This window comes from Gadus macrocephalus, chromosome 18, assembly GCF_031168955.1.
Source record: "Gadus macrocephalus chromosome 18, ASM3116895v1".
NCBI classification, from domain to species: domain Eukaryota; kingdom Metazoa; phylum Chordata; class Actinopteri; order Gadiformes; family Gadidae; genus Gadus; species Gadus macrocephalus.
In genome coordinates, this window is record NC_082399.1 from 16,638,309 (window position 1) to 16,659,331 (window position 21,023).

At 44.6% G+C, this 21,023-nt stretch overlaps 1 protein-coding gene across 3 annotated transcripts; it reads right to left on the reverse strand.

Annotated features, from left to right (window-relative positions):
* Positions 1-1,725: 1,725 nt before the first annotated feature.
* Positions 1,726-20,474, reverse strand: cabcoco1 (ciliary associated calcium binding coiled-coil 1). Of its 3 annotated transcripts, none has more exons than XM_060036983.1 (8): positions 20,359-20,474; positions 20,101-20,189; positions 19,429-19,601; positions 18,894-19,026; positions 18,438-18,510; positions 18,114-18,215; positions 4,700-4,861; positions 1,726-2,582 (listed from the first exon to the last, which is right to left on the reverse strand). In XM_060036983.1, the coding sequence occupies exons 2-8, from the start codon at positions 20,154-20,156 to the stop codon at positions 2,499-2,501; spliced, it is 783 nt and encodes a 260-aa protein (XP_059892966.1). In that variant the 5' UTR covers positions 20,157-20,189; positions 20,359-20,474; the 3' UTR covers positions 1,726-2,498. The 3 variants fall into 3 exon arrangements, with proteins under 3 accessions (XP_059892966.1, XP_059892963.1, XP_059892964.1); XM_060036980.1 differs by having other exon boundaries at positions 20,301-20,370; XM_060036981.1 differs by having other exon boundaries at positions 20,290-20,361.
* Positions 20,475-21,023: the final 549 nt, after the last annotated feature.

Genomic DNA, 21,023 nt, shown 5'->3' on the forward strand with positions numbered 1-21,023 from the left:
GCGCAATGGATTGCTGTTTTTGATTTGGATTACGATCAGAGACTGTTTTGTTGGATACATTGTAAAGACAATCGCGGAAACAGGCCGACACTGCGGCCGTGCGAGACTCTGGTTCACTTTGGACTTGATCACGGATCATTATTGTTTGTTAATTTGTTGTATAAATAACCACACACGCATGACATCGAAAACAGACAATATATGTATTATATGATTGCGGTGTATGTGTTTCTGTTGTGTCTCTTTAGCCTATTGGCGTTTAACATTGATTTCCCGATAAAAAGAATAACAACAGAATGTGACGAGTTTCTGTTTTAATTAACGGAATTTGTTATACATTCACACTGCCCCTAGCCAATAACATGGCAGCCATTTGGGCTGTTACATTGCTCCGGACGTTCGCGGGGAAGCTCTATACTCGACTATCAATGAAAAAAGTGTCTGGAGGGCTTATTTTAAGGGTCTTCATGCCAAAAAAGACCCTGGGTTCAATTTTCGCCGGAATTACACTTTAGGTGCATTCAGACCAAAACCCGAAGTGAATATTCTACTCGTGTTACTCACGGAGCAACCTTGTGCAAACCACAAACGTTGTCAATTTTTTATCAAAAGTTTTATCAGAAGTTAAGCCAAAATTCAAAATATTCAATGTCGAGTGAACAGGGGCAAATTTTCCATATCACGCAAAAATTGTTGTGAACTTCGCCATTTGCGCCGCAGCATCAGAGCCATTGGCTGGCGAAAAGTTATCATCTATTCGCGACTATCTTTCTATTCGCGTCCCATTACAATGCTGTACTTCTCTAGTTGTGTTTATCATCAACGATGGGTCATTGTTCTTTAAGATATTAGGAATAAATAATTGATCACAGATGCATTACCTCAGTTGTGCATAACTGAGGTCGACAGAGTGTGAATGGGATGGGGATTAAGAGGCAGAATGCATCAAATATACTTAGTAGTTAGACCCTGACCCTGTAGTACTACAGGCTTAGGGGTCCGGGGCTGTGCTCTATTAGTGGACTAGACAGGTCCCCTATCGAGCCAGACCGGACCCCTAAGTATTTTGGCATACCAAATGCCAAGAGGTTTTGAGTGCAGGACCCTAAAGCTCCCCTCATTAGCATTATACCTGCGGGTCTCTCCGCTATCCCTCGAGAGGCGGGCGGTGTATGTAGAGGGTCTCTGGTTGACTAAGGGGACCAGAAGACACGTCCCAAATGGGTGTCTGAGTTACAGCTCTCTGTGGGTCCTGAGGTTACATTGGCTTCGGCTCTAGATGATCGAAGCAATAATGAAGTATTTTTATGTTCTGATCGGGATGGTGTTTCAGGTGCTTTGATGGTTGTTCTAGAATTGCCAGGACAGGAATCATTAGTCAGTGCTTATAGAATACATCTCAGAACTACAATCACATCTAGGCTGTTAAAAAAAGCTTGAAGCACTGGTTCATTGGCGCTTTTTCATGTGTTTGCAATTGGACTTGGAATCACTGACCCCCATTCACTTATTTTTTTCTTTCTTTTCTTATTACCATACTTTATAATTGCTAGCTCACAAAGTCGTTTTGTGATTTATATTTCTGTTAAAGGAGCATTTCACCGGTGGAGGCATGAATATGTATTGAAATTGGGTCCTATATTTAGTCGAATGATAAAATAAAATTCTAATTTGGTGCCGTCTTGATCGAGAAAAGGCAGAAAGTGACTTTTTGGCGCTTGTGGATTGAAGACAACAACTCCCAACATGCACCACGATGCACAGCTTCGCTGGCCACTCCCGCTGATCTAGATCTCCGCCTATCGGACACCTCGCTGTTCCATCTACCAAGCTGATACCGCAAGACTGCTTGAAAATCATTTCACACAACATTTCTAGTAAAGATCCAGTACCTTCCGTCATTGTACTTCAGTTTTATCAGCAGCCTCTGTTAGCTTAGCTTCAGACGCTGTGGATGTTAGTTTCTGCTGGTGAAGTCCCACCCACTGGCACTGCTCTAATAGGTCAGTAGCGTCAGTGGGTCCAACCCCCCTGGGGGTGGGACTAGTGCTTGTAGTCTTACGAGAATCCTCCCCTCTTACACTTCCTATTTACTTCTACGCAAAAATCGTCATATTGCGTCATCTTAAACAGGAAGTGTTGGAGATCGATACGGATATCTCCAGTCTCTCCAGAAAATAAGGGAATGATGCAGGACCATTCAAAAATATGAGTGGGTTTCTAACGATACAAAGCTTAATGGAAATGGGTGAAGTTTCCCCTTAACCTCATTGATAAAAAACTAATTCTGACCAAACCGAGCCAATGTCGTCTGGGAGCATAAAGTCAAGACATCAGCCAATATCACAGCCCAAATAAAGGACATTCCTTTGAAAATCAAAGCCCAAAGTTATTCGATTTCAGTATGCGCACAGAAATTAATTATTCCAGACACGTTATTTTATGAAACTGAATTATAAATGTTTTATTAAGAAGCAAATTACCAGTCATAAATGCACTTATTTGGAAGCGCTGTCTTTCAGATGTCCTATCTTTGCTGAGAAAGACCTCTCATGTATCCTTAGTTTCTCGCTGAAGTCCGCCTGGAAAACACACAGACAGACAGACAGACAGACAGACAGACAGACAGACAGACAGACAGACAGACAGACAGACAGACAGACAGACAGACAGACAGACAGACAGACAGACAGACAGACAGACAGACAGACAGACAGACAGACAGACAGACAGACAGACAGACAGACACACACACACACACACACACACAAATATAAAGAGGACAATACATAAACACATTTCTAAAGGACAAATTAACATTTGACCATTTAGTATAAATAAAGTTACAAAGTTTGTAATGTTAAAGACCTGATGATCATTCCTTGGCATGCATTGAGTCATTCCCTTGGAGTAAAACATGTAAAATAAGGAAGACCTCCCCCTCTTGATTTATTGTTCCATCGCCATTTCGGAGAGGAAATGATTTGAGTCTTTGCCAGGGAAAAGCAAACCTTCGCTGTCACCGAGTCATTCCTACTCCTTGACCTGCAGCTGTCCTCAGAAGAGCAGCTTTAGTTACTACAGAGTCAATGTTGGGCCCCAATTAGACCTGTCAATTGTTTGCTCCTACATCAGTTACTGTATACTCTTCAGAAATGAAACTGTTCCCATGAAGGTTTTCCCCTCATCCATATGCTTGCCAATTTTGCTGCAACTCAGACCATATAAGGTATGATGAGAGCCACATGCCCAGAAGGCCCCCCCACGCACGCACACATGGACACATGCACACACACACACACACACACACACACACACACACACACACACACACACACACACACACACACACACACACACACACACACACACACACACACGAGCAAGGGAGTTTTTCCTCCACTTGTTTTCATTTTGCAAACACAGAGGAGAGAGAGAGAGAGAGAGAGAGAGAGAGAGATAGAGAGAGAGAGAGAGAGAGAGAGAGAGAGAGAGAGAGAGAGAGAGAGAGAGAGAGAGAGAGAGAGAGAGAGAGAGAGAGAGAGAGAGAGAGAGCGAGAGACAGAAGGAGAGAGGGAGAGAGACAGAAGGGGAGAGAGAGAGAGAGAGAGAGAGAGAGAGAGAGAGAGAGAGAGAGAGAGAGAAACAGTATTTTATTAAGCATAATATAACAGTAAAGGGTCAAAGTGCAAAGTAAATTCATAACCGTTTCCTGAATCAAACTATTGACATGGTATAGTGCTCTGAAGATGTGTGTTCCTTCATGATGCTTCACTGCACCAAAAGCAGCATCTGAAATGATATTGCTGTCAACTCTCATATGAGCCACTCGGAGGTCTAAGAGGAGCAGGACTCATGGAGCCTGACAGGAGCAAGGTGACAATCTCCTCCACCTGTGTGTGTGTGTGTGTGTGTGTGTGTGTGTGTGTGTGTGTGTGTGTGTGTGTGTGTGTGTGTGTGTGTGTGTGCAGTTATGTTGGTTTGTGTGTGTGTTTGTGTGTGTCTGTCTGTGTCCGTGTCTGTGCACGCTGTTATATGTGTGTGTGTGCTCTGGTTAGGTTTCAAAAGACCAAACCGTCCCTATGTAGCTGTTCAGGACTTGGTCAAACAAGAACCAACAAGATACAATAAAGTTGTATCTTGTTGGTTCTACACAGTACCATGATGAATAAAGTTGTATCTTGTTTATTCAGTTCAATGATGAGTAACTCCCTTGCCAACATGTCGCCGACGTGTAGTGTGAACTAAATCAAGAGCTCATTGCAGTAATTAATAATACCAACAAATTTAGTTAGTATTACTGCCCCTGGCCAACATAGCCTATATAGTCTATCTACTAAACATATAGCCTGTATCCAAAACGTATAGCCTACATAAATAATATATAGCCTATACACAAAACATATAGCCTATGTACTAAATATATAGCCTATGTACTGAATATCTAGCCTATGTAAATATATAGCTTAAATACAAAATATATAGCCTATTTACTAAATAGATAGCCTATGTACTAAATATATAGCCTATATACTAAATATATAGCCTATGTACTAAATATATAGCCTAGGTACTAAATATATAACCTATATACTAAGGGAGGCCATCCCTCCAGTGTTGTGTTGTTGGAGGCTAGCCCTCCCATGCGTGGTGGTGTTGGAGGCTAGCCCTCCCCAGCGTGGTGTGGTGGTGTTGGTACCTGGAGGCTCCCCATCATCTCCTTGGCCAGCTCCGACATCACTTCCTCCACCTCCTGGATAGACCACTGCCCAACGTCCTCCTCCTCGTCCACCACCAACTCTCTCGGCCGCCCTTCACTGTTGTCTGCCTGCTGTTCACCCCCTGACTCCTCCTGATTAGCCTGTGTGAGACAAACACAAGGTCAGCCAGGAAGTACTCTAAAAGCCTGTCTCAAAGGTTTTAAAGTTCAACTTGACAAAGCACACGGCCATAGGCCATAGGATTAGACAGAATTGATTTCATGTATTCCAACCTATGTGACACACACACACACACACACACACACACACACACACACACACACACACACACACACACACACACACACACACACACACACACACACACACAGGGTCAGATAAAGGACGCCGTCCCCCACATGCACATAAACCAACCATTACATATGGAATTACTACTGTGTGATAGGAGACAGAATGTGATCAACACTGCAACTTTAAGAGAGCACAATGTGAGAGCACAAACACATCGTTACAATGTGTTTGTGGGGTACGCCATATAGCTGAGACGGAGTGATATAGCTCTCTTAAGAGTTAAGAACGGCCTTGATTTGGTTCCCTCATCCTCAGCTCGTATCAATCATGTCCTCTGCTGTAGTAATGTAAACCTGAATATCAGAAGCAGGGTCTGTCCCTGTCCAGTGTCTATCACAGTCCAGCCCATGACCAACCCTCAGTGCCCTCCAGGTAATGGCTTTACTCAGCCATGGGGGGCTTGAGAGTACACAGTAGATCTATGCTCTTGTCTCTGTCTCCTTCTGAGTGACACAATACAATCACTTCGACCATTGACCATTGCACAATGCAAATGGTTGTTGAACCATTCAGTGTTTTGTGTGGTTTCTATTTAATGGAATAGGTTATGCATGTTGAAGATGTCCCTGCAGATATACTCTAGTCGTCTACTTTTATTCTAAATAACAAACACTGGCATTTTAAATGGCCCTTAATCTCATCCTTCAACCAAGTGTTCATGTCATGCTCCACAATGCAGAGCTTCTAGAAGGATCCCGGGTTCATTTCAGAGGTTCAGGGACAAAGGCTGGCAGTGCTACCAGGTGGAGAATTTATAAAAACACACACACAAAAGTTTATATTTTGTCACACTACACTCATCGTTACCTCTCGTAGTTGGCTAAAAGAAATGAATTTATTTTTTTTATTGCCATTTAAATAGTTTTGAGTGTCCAGTAAAGGGCTTTATAAATCAAATGTACTATTGCTATCATCATTAGGTACTTACAGTGTAACTGTGGAAACCAATTTTTATTGTTGCGTTTGGGTCTTATTATTTTTATTTGGAAGCACCCATATCTCAACCTCCGAGTGGTAAAAAGTTTTCAGTCCTTTAGGTGTCCCTCTTACTTAGTTCTCGAAAAAGGTTTGGTGCCAAAATTCCTAAAGGGGGCGCTATAACTTCTTGGTTCAGTTACCGCACGGCTTGGCCACCCTGATGAATGATACATTCTGAAGCTTGGTGTACAAGCCTTATTTCGCATGCTGATATTTTTGCCATGGGAGCCATAATGTACGTCTGGATAGATTTAGCTGTAAATTAACGTAGAAAATCTTGTTCTTCATAACCATATCTTCAAATGAAAGTGTCGTTTAATGGTATTGATTGAGTAGAAAATGAATGAGTTATGGCAAATTCAATATAGATGCTAATTTGCAAACATTATTCTACCAACCACAAGCCAGCTCAGAAGGAAGCAGAGGCTCCCGGGAGCCTCAGCCCTCTGCCACACACATGATTCACCAGAATCCCTCCTCCTACATGTATAATGACACCTCACTGCCACAAGCCCTCCTTCTTGGTGACTCTATCGTCAAGGGAGTCAAACTTCCAGCTTGTATCACCTACTGTCTGTTTAATGGTAAGATTAGTGATTTCATTAATCTTGTACCTAAACTTCTTCTCTGACATACGTCAGTCAAAATAGTCATTATGCATGCTGGGACTAATGATATAATAGACTATATATAATCCGCCAGACTGCATCTAGAATTTGAGGAACTATGTTTTAAAATGTAATCCTTGGGAATGTGCTGCATTCTATCAGGTCCCATCCCTCCTCCTTCTCGGGGCTCTGAATATTTTAGTCGTCTTTATGGACTGCATCAATGGCTATGCCACTTCTGTCGAGCTGCTGGTTTTAATTTTATTTCCAACTTTGATGCCTTTTGGACTAGGCATGACCTCTTTAACACTGACCGATTCCACCCCAGCAGGGAGGGAATCAGGCTGCTCACCTCCAACCTATTGAACTACATAGCCTTTGGTATTGACTGACACCATGCTCAGCCGGACCCTCCTCTAGTCCTCCCACGCTCCGGAGCAATGCACTATCCCTGTATTAACTAGGCCAAGAAAAACACGTGTGCACGCTGCCCTCAGTGCAAACATCATAAACCTGCTACCTGTGTCACAGCAGGCCTTTTGCTCTGCTACTCCACCTATCGCGTCTCCACAGGCTCTCATCACTGTACAAATCGAATCAAAAAAGGAGAAGTAGGCCTAAATGCTCCCAGGTATGTGGGCCTAATCCTACCTGTTCCTAAGAAACCATACCTCCCAGTGGAAAAAAACACTACTCTAATAGTAAAATAGTAACTTTGCTTGCGCTGCTGAACATCTGGTCACTCATAAAAAAGTAGTTTTTAATCAACGATCTTATCTGTACAGATAAACTCGACTTCCTACTTTTTACTGATACTTGGCTTGACTCAGTAAACTATAACATTACCCTTATTGAATCTTCTCCCCCCAAATACAACTTCATGAGTGTCAACCGTGAAAATAGACGAGGGGGTGGAATAGATAAAACTTTCAAAGCTTCTTTTCAGTGTCAACAGTCATTTTACAGCGACTACGCCTCTTATGAATATCTTTGTGTAGTCATTAAATGTTGTCCCAGAATCCTGCTGTTAACCATCTATAGACCCCCTCATTTGCCAGCTGCAGTTTTCCTTGAAGAATTCTGTGAATAGCTGTCAAAGATCAATGTTCATTTTGACAGCATTGTTATATCGGGTGATTTCAACATCCATGTAGATAATCCTGAAAACACTCATGCAAAAGATTTTCTGGCGGTGATAGACACTTTCAACCTGACACAATACATGCAGGACCCCACTCATTCTCAGGGCCACACACTCGATCTTGTCATCACAAAAGGTGTAACAGTCTCTACACATGTTGTTGACCTAGCCTTATCTGACCACTGTTGTACTTTCTTTGAAGTCTATATGTCCCCTTACATTCTATGATGATTAGAAAGAGAGCTATAAATGACAACACTTGTGATCTTTTTGAGCAAGCACTCTTAGGGTGCACTCACACTAGGCCATCTGGCCGTGGTCATGGCCGTTTTAGCACCTAACCGTGCTCAAATCTGCCAGTGTGAGTGTGGCCAGTCTGGCCAGGCCGGGCCAATTTGGCCACTTGGGAGAGGTGTGCTGCTACGGCACGGGCCGCTACGGTACAGATGCTAATGAGCCGACACGCGCACAAGCACGGCTACGCAACCTGAGCTGGATGACATATAGTCCATGCGACAACCACGGACATAATAAAGGCGACGAGCCTTCTTTCCCATTAAACGGTAAACATATATCCAAATAAGCAACAGACTCAGCAAAGTGCGAACTGTGTTCTGTGTGTTGTTGTCCATTGTTGTTAGAACTCTGACTGGCGGCAGACTTTATTATGGTCCATGCAGCGGACGCTTGGTGATGACGTGTTACTTACGACGTGATGACGTATGTACAAGAGCCTACCGTGGCCAGGCCACAGTTGCGACGCCCAACGGCCACGGCCAGATGGCCTAGTGTGAGTGCAGGCCAGAGAACCATGGGGCCATTTGAGCACGGTTACGTGCGAAAACGACCAACGGCCACGGCCAGATAGCCTAGTGTGAGTGCACCCTTAGAGTCCACAAGCCCATTTCCACAGACCGCTGATGACTTACTAGAAAACATCAACATAAGAATGACACATATAATGGATGACATTGTTCAATCAAAACGGAAGAAATCCGATCCCAATCCAAAATCCGCGATGCAAACAACACTCATGCGTTTGCATCTTTTTTTAGAAGCAAAGTAGAGAACATTAGACAGCAGATATCATCCACATCGCATAGGATTACTCACATTGTCGAGTCAAACTGTGGTTAAATTTACTTTGGGGTTTAAGAAAATACACTGAAAAAAAAGAAGAAATTAACGGACAAAAAATAGTGATTTAATTTTAAATTGGGAGCGGAGGGACTCACCAGCTCAACTAATGGTTGACGCAAAGTTCTGACCAACGCAAAAATAAGCTACGTCATACACGCGACGCGGACACGAGCAGCAGGTGTTTTTATTGAGCTTCAAGGAGGTTTTTATTGAGCTTAAAAACTCTTGTATTGTACATACTGAACATCTTTGAAATCTGGAGAGGCAGCCGGTAAGAGAATGTAGCCTACTTCCGATCTGTTCCATCAAAGTCTGCCGCTGCTCCGGTAACGTTGTTTGTGCTATTAATAGCTTCTAACCGCAGCATTGCGTTGCAAGTGGGGATGCTAATGTTGTCTGCCTATACAGTGAACTGTAAACTAAGTTGTCACTTGTTAGAAATAAGGTGATGGTGAGGCTGCAGTAGCCATTTTTGTATAAGTGATGGTTTATGCATTTAATACTTTATTATTGAATGTTCCACAATTGAAAAATGTAATTTCTGCGTTGTTTGTGTCCTTTTTAAGTTTAAAATTCCAGTATATTTTGTACAAGAATTTATATCTGAGAAAGTCAATTATTTTGCACATGTTGGTGTCGGTTTATTGTTGTGTGTATTGCTGATATTCATGTGTGTTTTCTATGTTTCTGTTGATCTTTAAAGGTTTTTTACCTAAAGGATAATGGCAAGAGAAAATACTACTGAGCTACTGTTTAACTGAAAATAAAAAGGAAAGAAAAGTGAAAACGTAGCTACTGCCTGGGACTCAAGTCATTACATTTTGAGTAGAATCCAGTTTCCCAAAACCTCCAATAGATGTCAGTTCCTCTTTCAAGTTGGGGAAAAAGTACAAAACAGCAAAAAACACGGACAACTTGACAGTAAAAAACCGCGGAGTCCAGGAACTGGAACCAAGGAAAATCAAAGGCGGATTAAAATCCAAATAACAAACAAACTCTTATCTTGTCACCTACGCGTCACCTGCAACAGGGAAAATATGGCGGAGGAGCTGAAAATGGAGAGAACAGTGGCGAAGAGAGCTTTTTCTCGTCTGGCCAACCGCTTGCAGAGGACCTACGAGGATCTCTCTGAGCAGGAGCTTGAAAATGGGTTTAATGCACTCTCTAAAGCTGCTGAAAAAGTCTTAGAGGTAAATGATGACTTGGAAGCCAAGCTCATTGCTGACAAAGAGGCGGAGCTGGGCGCTGAAGAAGAAGCAGTGTTAACAGAACAGCAAAAGGCCGACCTGACAAACACTGCCATTGAAAGTGCATCTAAATTGAAGGAAATCAAACATCTTGTCCAAAACGTGTTGTGGTCCAACTCTGGCGCCAATGAGGTTTTCACGTCACTGGAAGTCGCAGAGTCAGAGTGCAAGCGCACTGCTGCAGTAGACCGAAGTACGAAACAAGAGGCCAATGATTTCATGCTCAACCACTTGCAAGACCTCACAAAGACGGCAAAAGGATTGCATGATCGCTGGAAGCGATGGATTCCATCAGATCAGAAAAGAGTCATCCAAGACCGACTTAGAGAGTTAGACCTCACAGTTCCTGTGCTTGTGTCTATGAAGGCTGAATTCATACAGGTAAAGCTGAAAGAAGAGGATAAAAGACAGACGTGGACTGCCCCCCTAAATCCTACCATGCCCACAATCAGGTTAAAGCCAATAGCTCTCCCCAAGTTCTCTGGCGTTAAACGAGATTTCCATAGATGGAGGAAAGATTGGGAAGCGCTGCAAAGGCAAAGTGAACCCACAGGCTCAAGAGAGGTGAAGAAATTCCAGTTGCTGGACAGCCTGGATGAAAGAATCACCAGAGACCTCAGGCTCACCACCTACAACACCGCAGAAGACGTTTTCCGTGTCCTTGGAAATCGCTATGGAAACCAAACCGCCATCGCCATTGAAATTGTGGAAGAGTTGCAGAAAATGCCAGCTGTTAGGAGTCACCAACCACGAAAGATAGTGGAATTGATTCAAGCAGTTGAGAAGGCATTGCAGGATTTGAGTGACCTGGGAGACACAGGGGCAATCAAGAATCCGTTGGTCATAAAGTCCATCGAATGTAAGCTTCCTGAAAATCTGAAGAAGGAATGGCTTGTCTATGTGGCTGATAGTCAGAATGCTGTGTTCCCAGACAACAGATTTGACAGTCTGTTGGCATTCCTGAAAGAGCAAGAGTTCATTTATGAGCAACTCGAGCAACTGATGGATGAGGAACCAAGAAAAGAAGCAAGATCTGATTCAAGACACGCCACAACAAGAGCCACGAAGTCTGATGGTGCCCAGGCAGGATGTGTCATCTGTGGTGACGAGAAGCACAGAGCAAAGCTGTATTTCTGCAAGCAATTTCGAGCCCTAAAGCCAGCAGAGAGGAATGCTGCCGTAAAGGAGCTAGGGGCATGTGAGAGGTGCCTCGAAATCCATGATGACTTGGCATTCTGCAAACCCACCTTTCTCTGTAGGCATCCAGACTGCAAAGATGGTCGTGATCATCACTACTACCTGTGTCCAAATGCTGATGAAAGAAGCAGTGCTGTCCAGAACAGGGGTAGACGCTATTCTGGGGAAGCAAAGGAAAAGTACACTGCTGACCAGGAGGACTTCATGAGAAAACTCTCCCCAGAACTTGCAAAACAGTGTCGGGATGCCTTCTCGAACGCCGCCTCAAAGACCCTCAGCACAGTCACCAAGCCATCAAGCCTTCTCATTGAAGGTGGTCTACAAGAGTTCCCGGTCATAATGATGCTCCTTGAAGTAACAGCCAATGCTGGACAGAAGATCGGGACCTTGATCGACCTGGCATCGGACACGAACTACATCACCCACAAAGCTGCAAGCAAGCTGAACCTCAGAAGTGAGGAAATCACCCTTGTTGTCCATGGGGTTGGGGGGATGAAGGCTCACGTGGAAACGAAAAGGTACCTGTTAAAGATCAGAGTAGAGACTCCCAGAGGAACCCTTCAATCCCACCAGTTGATTTGCTATGGACTGGACAACATTGCAGATGTCTACAAGGGCGTAACCGCGAGACAACTGCAAAAGTTCTTTCCTGACATCCCAGCCGATGACCTCACAAGACCCAAGGAGATAAGCTTGCTGATTAGTCACAGAGAGGGTAAGCTGGCACCTCAGCGAATTCGAGTTGTTGGAGACCTTGTGCTGTGGGACGGACCGTTGGGGAAGACCGTTGGAGGGACTCACCCAGACCTGTTTGAGAGCATCGCCGTGTCAGCCCACGCATCCAACACTCACTTCGCCAGGTCAATGAGGACCGCCGCCAGTAAATATGAGGAACTCCCCGCCAGGATCTTAAAGCAGCAGCAAACAAACAGTCGTATCTGCCACGACATCCAGGAGTCAACCACCTTCATAACTGGGCAAGACTTCCTGGAATGGTGGAGATGGGACAGTATTGGCGCTGCCTGCGATCCAAGGTGTGGGGGCTGTCGATGTGGAAACTGCCAGCCAGGTGGGAAAGAGATGACCCTTGCTGAGGAGCGGGAACTCGAGGTAGTGAGAGACGGACTCACGTACGTCGCAGGTGACTGCCACAGCAAGGATCCGCATTGGCATGCCAAGTACCCCTGGATAGAAGACCCAGTTTCACTCCCGAACAACAGGGGAGCTGTTGAGGCCACTTTCCTCAGAACAGAAAAACATCTTGCCAAAGAGCCCAAATGGAAAGCTGCCTATGCTGCCCAAGTCCATGACATGGTCGCTAGAGGTGCTGCAATGAAGCTCTCCAAAGATATGATTACCAACTGGACCGGGCCAGTATGGTATGTCAGCCACCTCATTGCTCCAAATCCACACTCGATCACGACACCAGTGAGGCTCGTCTGGAACAGCAGCCAGAAATTCAGAGGTGTGAGCCTGAATGACATGCTGATGAAAGGTCCAGACGTCCTCAACCCGATCCGTGCAGTCCTCCTGAAGTTCAGAGGTGGGGTGTACGCTGCTTTGGGTGACATAAGAAAGATGTACAACTCTGTGTGGCTTGAGGATCGTGAAGTGCACCTCCACAGATTCCTGTGGCGAGACTCTGAGAACGAGGAGCTGGGAGAATATGCTGTCACCAGGGTGAACATTGGAGACAAGCCAGCAGGGTGTATCGCACAGCTTGCAATGCGAGAGACCTCCAACCTCCCTCAGTTCATGCACCTTGAGGAGGAGCGCCGGGTACTCCAGCAGGACAGCTATGTCGATGATGTCCTGACATCGCAAAATGACCTAGACCGCCTGAGAGCCATCACTGCAAACGTCGAGAGCATCCTGAAGGCTGGAGGATTTCAGCTCAAGCCGTGGGTGTTCTCTGGGCAAAGTGGGAGGCAGGTCGAGCCAGACAGCAGCGCAAGAGCCAAAGAGGGAACCTTGGTCCTCCCAAATCAAATGGGTGATGACGACAATAAGGCACTCGGCCTTGGCTACATTGTTGGGGAAGACAGGCTTCATGTCATGACTTCCATAAATTTCTCAAAGAGGAAGCAAAAGATGCGGCTTGGTCAGAACCTCCTGCAAGAACAGGTTAGGCCTCAGACTCCCAATCCCCTGACAAGAAGAGAGTTGCTCAGTCAGGTGGCTGGATTGTATGACCCAAGTGGCCTGGTGACGCCTGCAAAGCAGAAGGGAGCTATCCTGGTGCGCCAAGCATTCCAAGAGGCAAAAAACAAAAGTTGCCCAGCTAAAGACACATGGGACACAGCGCTCTCAGAGGGACTCAGGGAAGATGCAATTGAGCTTTTTGAACAATATGTCCAGCTCGGCAAGGTCAAATTCACCAGGGCTCTAACTCCTTCATGCCATACCGGTAAGCCGTGGGCAGTTACATTCTCAGATGGGAGCGAGCATGCCTACGGAGCAGTGATGTATCTGAGGTGGAGCTCTGATCAAGGCCCCATCATCAAGCTGGTGGAGTCTAAAGCCAAACTAACCCCTTTGGATCAGAAGGGCGATGCTGTGAAATCAGAGGTATGTGGAGCAGTGTTTGCGTCCCGCCTGAAGAGGTACTTTGAAAAGCACAGCCAAATCAAAGTGGAGAAGTGGTTCCATCTTGTCGACAGCCAGACCGTTCTTGGCGCAATCCAAAGAGAGAGCTATGGCTATCAAACTTTCTTTGCAAATCGGATAGGAGAAATCCAAAGCAACTCACAAGTCCAGGACTGGTGGTGGATCCCTGGTCCGCAGAACATTGCAGACCTAATCACGAGAGGAAGCGGCCCCAAACAACTTGATGAAGACTCAGAGTGGCAGAATGGTCCAGAGTTCCTGAGCCTTCCTGTGTGTGAGTGGCCGATCAAATCTGCAAAAGAAATTGCTACTGCTGCCAGAGAGAGCATCAACAAACTGCAAAAGAAAGCCTTTGTCGCTGCTCTGACGAGGGCCCAGGCAATGGGACCAGGACGGAAAGGGGACCATGTCCAAGTAGGTCAACAGAGACCACCCGCAGGGTCAGCAATCCAAAGCCTTGTGGACATCAAACGGTTCAGCAGCCTTACCAGACTTGTTAAGACCATTGCTTGGATCTGGAGGGCAGCTAGAAGGTTCCTTGGACCAAACCGGATCCCGAATAGACCAAAGTGGGAGGCAGTCCATTTAACCGGAGTCGTCTCTGTCCAAGAAAGGAAAGATGTGCTGCGAGACCTTTTCCTTGCTGCACAAGAGGGCGCAAATTTCCCAAGCACTACAACAGACAGGCTTGTGGTCTATAAAGAGGACTCTGGGCTCTTTGTCTGTGGTGGAAGAGTGCAGGGCTTCAAAGAAGACAGTGTCGCCGTCCCCCTCTTACCTTGTGACGCATGGGTGTCTACATTGCTAGCTCGAGAGTCTCATGGTGAGGGTCATGACGGAGTGGCTGGGACCCTGCTCAAGATGAGAAGGAAGGCCTGGGTTGTAAAAGGAAGGAGAATAGCCCAAAAGGTCGTTGACGGCTGCCTGGTCTGCAGGAAGGCAAAAGCAAGAAAGTGCCAACAAGTGATGGGTGATTTGCCGCCTGAGAGGACTGAACCTGCAGCACCTTTTGAGTACACCTCTGTGGACCTTTTTGGACCCTTCCGGGTGAATGATGATGTCAAGAGAAGAGTGACTCTGAAGGTGTGGGGTGTGGTCTTCTGCTGCATGGCCAGCAGAGCCATCCACACTGAACTGGCAAACTCTGTGTCCACTGAGGCGTTCCTGATGGCCTACCAAAGGTTCACAGCAATCCGGGGGCATCCAAGAAAGATCTGGTCAGACCCGGGTACCAACTTCATAGGTGCAAAGCCGGCCCTGGAAGAACTGTACAGATTCTTGGATAGCCAGAATAAAGCTGCCTTGGAGGAGACTGCTGCAAGGAATAGAACCGTGTGGGAGTGGAAAATCCATCCTGCTGATTCCCCGCACAGAAATGGTGCTGCAGAAGCCGCTGTGCGCATCGTAAAGAAGGCGCTCCAGAGTCTTGGGAAGGAGTCTGGATTGAGTTACAGTGAGTCTCACACAGCCCTGTACTTGGCAGCCAACCTTGCGAATGAGCGTCCAATTGATGCAAGGATGCAGAGCCGGGAAGACTGTATTCAGTATGTAACACCGAATTCCCTTTTGCTTGGACGAGCTTCTCAAAGTGGAGACGTCAAGACCTTTGACTTTACTAGCTACCCTTACAAAAGGCTCAGAGCGATGCAATCTGAAGTGACCAAGTTCTGGAAGAGCTGGAGTCAGCTGGCAGGCCCCAACCTTTTCGTGAGAAGCAAGTGCCACATCACAGAGAGAAATGTCGCTGTTGGGGACATCGTCTGGCTGTGTGACCAAAACGCAATGAGGGGACAGTTCAAGCTTGGCAGAGTCATCAGCACAAATCCAGACGGCAAAGGCATTGTGAGGGATGTGAATGTCAGGGTCGTCCCAAGCTACAGTGTTCCTGTGATTAGACCTGGAAGCGTGAAGAAACCAAAAACTGATGGGCCAAACTTGAAGGTCCAAGCTACTATCCTTCACAGAGATGTCCGGCGACTGGTCGTTCTGTTGCCTGTTGAAGAACAAGTGACTCACTGACGGTAGATCTCTTTTAAATTGAGTTTGACTTTCAGGTGGCGACCTTCCCAGTATGTCTACCGGAAAGATCGAGTGGGAGGTGTCGAGTCAAACTGTGGTTAAATTTACTTTGGGGTTTAAGAAAATACACTGAAAAAAAAGAAGAAATTAACGGACAAAAAATAGTGATTTAATTTTAAATTGGGAGCGGAGGGACTCACCAGCTCAACTAATGGTTGACGCAAAGTTCTGACCAACGCAAAAATAAGCTACGTCATACACGCGACGCGGACACGAGCAGCAGGTGTTTTTATTGAGCTTCAAGGAGGTTTTTATTGAGCTTAAAAACTCTTGTATTGTACATACTGAACATCTTTGAAATCTGGAGAGGCAGCCGGTAAGAGAATGTAGCCTACTTCCGATCTGTTCCATCAAAGTCTGCCGCTGCTCCGGTAACGTTGTTTGTGCTATTAATAGCTTCTAACCGCAGCATTGCGTTGCAAGTGGGGATGCTAATGTTGTCTGCCTATACAGTGAACTGTAAACTAAGTTGTCACTTGTTAGAAATAAGGTGATGGTGAGGCTGCAGTAGCCATTTTTGTATAAGTGATGGTTTATGCATTTAATACTTTATTATTGAATGTTCCACAATTGAAAAATGTAATTTCTGCGTTGTTTGTGTACTTTTTAAGTTTAAAATTCCAGTATATTTTGTACAAGAATTTATATCTGAGAACGTCAATTATTTTGCACATGTTGGTGTCGGTTTATTGTTGTGTGTATTGCTGATATTCATGTGTGTTTTCTATGTTTCTGTTTATCTTTAAAGGTTTTTTACCTAAAGGATAATGGCAAGAGAAAATACTACTGAGCTACTGTTTAACTGAAAATAAAAAGGAAAGAAAAGTGAAAACGTAGCTACTGCCTGGGACTCAAGTCATTACATTTTGAGTAGAATCCAGTTTCCCAAAACCTCCAATAGATGTCAGTTCCTCTTTCAAGTTGGGGAAAAACTACAAAACAGCAAAAAACACGGACAACTTGACACACATTGATCAGCCAACTACTCAGAGTAATGAGTTTACTACTTCATTACTGACCGGCATTTTTCCCTAATATGACATAAGTCCCTTAAAATGGCTGTTGATAAGCCTCTACTTAGAAATAACTATCTGGATGGGTCTATCCTCAACAACTAAAGCTCCATATCAAACATACCTTTTATTGGCAAATCTATTTAAAAAAAAAATATATATATATATCAAGTGTCTGCTTTCCTCACTTCAACTTGCTGCTTTGATCTCTACCTGTCAGGTTTTAGAGAATATCATAGCACTGAAACAGCCCTTATAAAAGTAGTAAATGATATTCGGCTAAACCATGACCATGGCAAACCACAGTTCTGATGCTGTTGGATCTCAGTGCAGCTTTCGACTCTGTTGACCACAGCATATTACTGCATAGACTTTAGCACTGTGTGGGTCTCTATTGCATTGTCATCAGCTGGCTTAGGACCTATTTAGAGCATATACGTTTTTATGTGTCCATTGGAAATTTACCTCAACACCTACGTCCATAACCTGCGGTTTCCCTCAGGGTTCCATCCGAGGGCCATCCTTTTGTTTGATCTGTATATGCTCTCGCTTGGCCACATCATAAAGATTCACTCGATCTGCTACCATAGATATGGCGATGAAACACAGATATACTTAGCCCTGTCTCCAAATGAATTTGCCCCCCTAGGATCCCTCTATCGATGTCTTAGTCAAGTTAAAAACTGGATGTCACAAAACCTCGTTAAACTGACCACCGACAAGACTGAAGTCATAATCTTTGGAAAAAAGGAGCATAGACATACTCGGCACAAAAGGGAGCCTACACCGGGAAAAATCTTGGAGTCAATATTGACAGTGACCTAAGTTTCAGTAGCCACGTGAAGGCAAACACAAAATCTGCTTTGTAATTTCCATATTTTTGATTTATTTAAACTATTTTAATCTACGTGATTTTTTGCCTTGAACTTGCCTTGCCTTGAATAACTCTGGGACTGCTTGCAGTCCCAACATTGCTGATTATAATTATAATTATTGTTATAATCATCATCATCCTTCCATCCGTCTCCTACCTCTTCTTGCTCCTGGCTGAGTGGCAGGTCTACGTCCTGGTCAGCTGACATCCCCTCTTCCAATGGAGCGATTGCATCTTGACAAATCACTTCAATGGTTCTCTGGAGCAGAGAAGGTAGATGAATTGTCATATGAACTTGTATGCACTTGTACAGATGCACAGTGCCCCCCACCCACACACACACACCAACACACACACACACACACACACACACACACACACACACACACACACACACACACACACACACACACACACACACACACACACACACACACACACACACACACACAAACACACACTATATTACAAGATGTCTCACCTCTATTCCTATAAGAGCCTGTTCTCTTGGGATGGTGAAGAGGAGTTCATACAGTCTGTAATGCTGGAAGAGGCTGTTTACAAAAGGTTAAATTAAGTAACTCTCTGAAAATCCACCAATAATGAGTGAATGTTACACCTGCACTTTGTGTTTTCTTTGTGTACTGGTGTGTGGGTGGTGGTTAAAGAAGCCCTGGCCAGAATAAATCAATTCACACAGCAAGATTCCCTTGATGGGAATCTCGTTTACAGACTCATCTCATTCCTGAGAAGCTGTGTAGTTTACATATTTTTTGATGTTATAAATAGCTGCAGTAAAAACGTCGCAAAGTTATGGTTTGAATAACAACATTATGAGCTATTCATACTTATTTCGTATATTGAGTTTACTCTTTTTCTTTCTATACTAGTCTTGAATTAAAGATGTATGATGAAACACATGGGGGAGGACGGCGACCTGTTTGTGACGTGCTCTACCAGGGCAGTGGCTTGCTCTGCACTGAGAAGAGGAACGCCCGCCCCCTGCTGGAGGGCACCGTTCAGTGCGTTGGCTAAATCCATCCAGTTCTCCACAAATCCAACTCCCTTATCTAGAAGATGACCGGAAAACCCACACATTTGAAATCAGGCACATCGCTGGTGGCATTTCTTTGAAACGTTGAAAATAAATCCTAAGATTTACCATATCCAATGACTAGCAGGTTGAATCATCGAGATTTAGCAACAAAGATTGTTCCTGAATCAATTGGATATGGCAAAAATTAGGATTTATTTTTACGGAATGAAACATTAATACTAAAAGTAACTAAACAACAAGACCAATTTGTTTAAATAATAAAAAAATAAAAAAATAAATCCACATTAATGATTTGCATGATTATGAGCTTTGCTTTGCCTATCGCCTGACAGAGCGTTTACATTGAACATGTGGGCTACATCTCTGAACATCTACGTCCAGACACGATGCTCTGTGTTGCCTCTTATTTTGTGACCTTCTTTGATGTTGTCCAGCAGCCTTTGGAAAACGGCCATGCTGAAGGAGATCTGGGCGGGGCTGAAGCCCGACTCCTTGGCCCACCAGAACCCAGAGCTGTAGTAGTCGAGCAGGGCCACCTCTCTCATGCAGCTCTGTCTCTGGCCCAGGCCAACGGCCACTTCCAACTCTCTGCAAAACAACAACAATCTAATTAATAGGATAGCCTATAGCATCTCACTTGATAGCCATTGGCTCTTATGATACAACAAACTGCAGGTTGTGATTAAAGAACAGCTAGATTGATTGCTGATGGTTTAGATTTTAGACTCGATTGCAGGCCAGCTGGACAATGTCTGGAATAAATGAGATGCAGACCTGGTGAGGCAGCTGTCAGACGGCTATACGCAGATTGATGAGAGTTGTAATTTATCAATGATAAATATGTATGCGAGGTTTTCAGGTGAAAGTTGAAGGTGAGCAGCTTAAACGACACGGAGCCGATTTGTTGGTGAAACCCAATAAGTCTTGTGCGCGCGGGCTTGATGCACTCCACTTTTTTCTGTGGAGAACCGGCACCTTCAATATATACTACAGCGTTTCTACAGCTTGATGCGGTTGCTTAATGATTGTTGTGGAGATTGTTTTCGACCGTTTCGGCTTCGTGTGGACGGGGTCTACGCTGACTCACCCCAGAACTTCATCCAGAGTCATCTGCAGCAGAGAGCTGATTCGTTCCTGGCTCATCGCTTCCCATTGGAGGAAACGAGTTCCTTCCTCCTGAACATTAAAGAAAGACCATTAAAACAACATAACTGATGCACACAACGTCTTCAATACGGCTCATGTTTGCGTTTCTCATGTAGCAAGAGAAATAAACCTAAAGTCTACTTTTGGTTCTTCCTTCTCCCCGTTTTCGACCTCTGCGGACATGTTGACGTGTCGTTACCTTGACGACGGGAGGAACCGGATATTAGGCGCGAGTCCACTCCCCCCGCCTGGGTAGTGCGCGTCCACATTTGTGGGGCACAGAGCTTTCATTCAGATGACGCCAATCGCAGCAGATAGTAAATGCTGCCCAAACTTTCTCTGCGACACTGACGCACATTTCATACACCCATTCGTTCCGTCATGAGAAGAGAACACGCCTGTGAGGCAGGATTCGTCAATAACGTTTTGAAATTATGGAAGATCCTGAGCTCGCAGGATGCAAGCCAATCAGAAGGGACAATGCCATAATTCAGCATGAGAACTAACATTTATTTAGGCTGCATTTGGCAAATAAAACATAATGCAAGTGCTGTTATTGTACTCAACCTTGATTGAACCATGTTGACATCAAGAAGGGCAGTACCACAGTGAAGGAAAACTCTGTTACAAGTAAAGGACACTCAAAATCAGTAATCATTAAGTAGCCTAAAGTATTGGCATCAAAAAATAATATATAATCAGGAAACCACAAATAGTTATATATTAGTAATGAGCGAATTAGATATTGTTCACATATCAGTGAAAAATTACTTTATCCATCTAAAATATCAAATTGCATCCATCCTTTCCTTCGTCCTTTTAAATATCTAAGATGGAGGACATTATTGGAATGAGTGAAGGTCC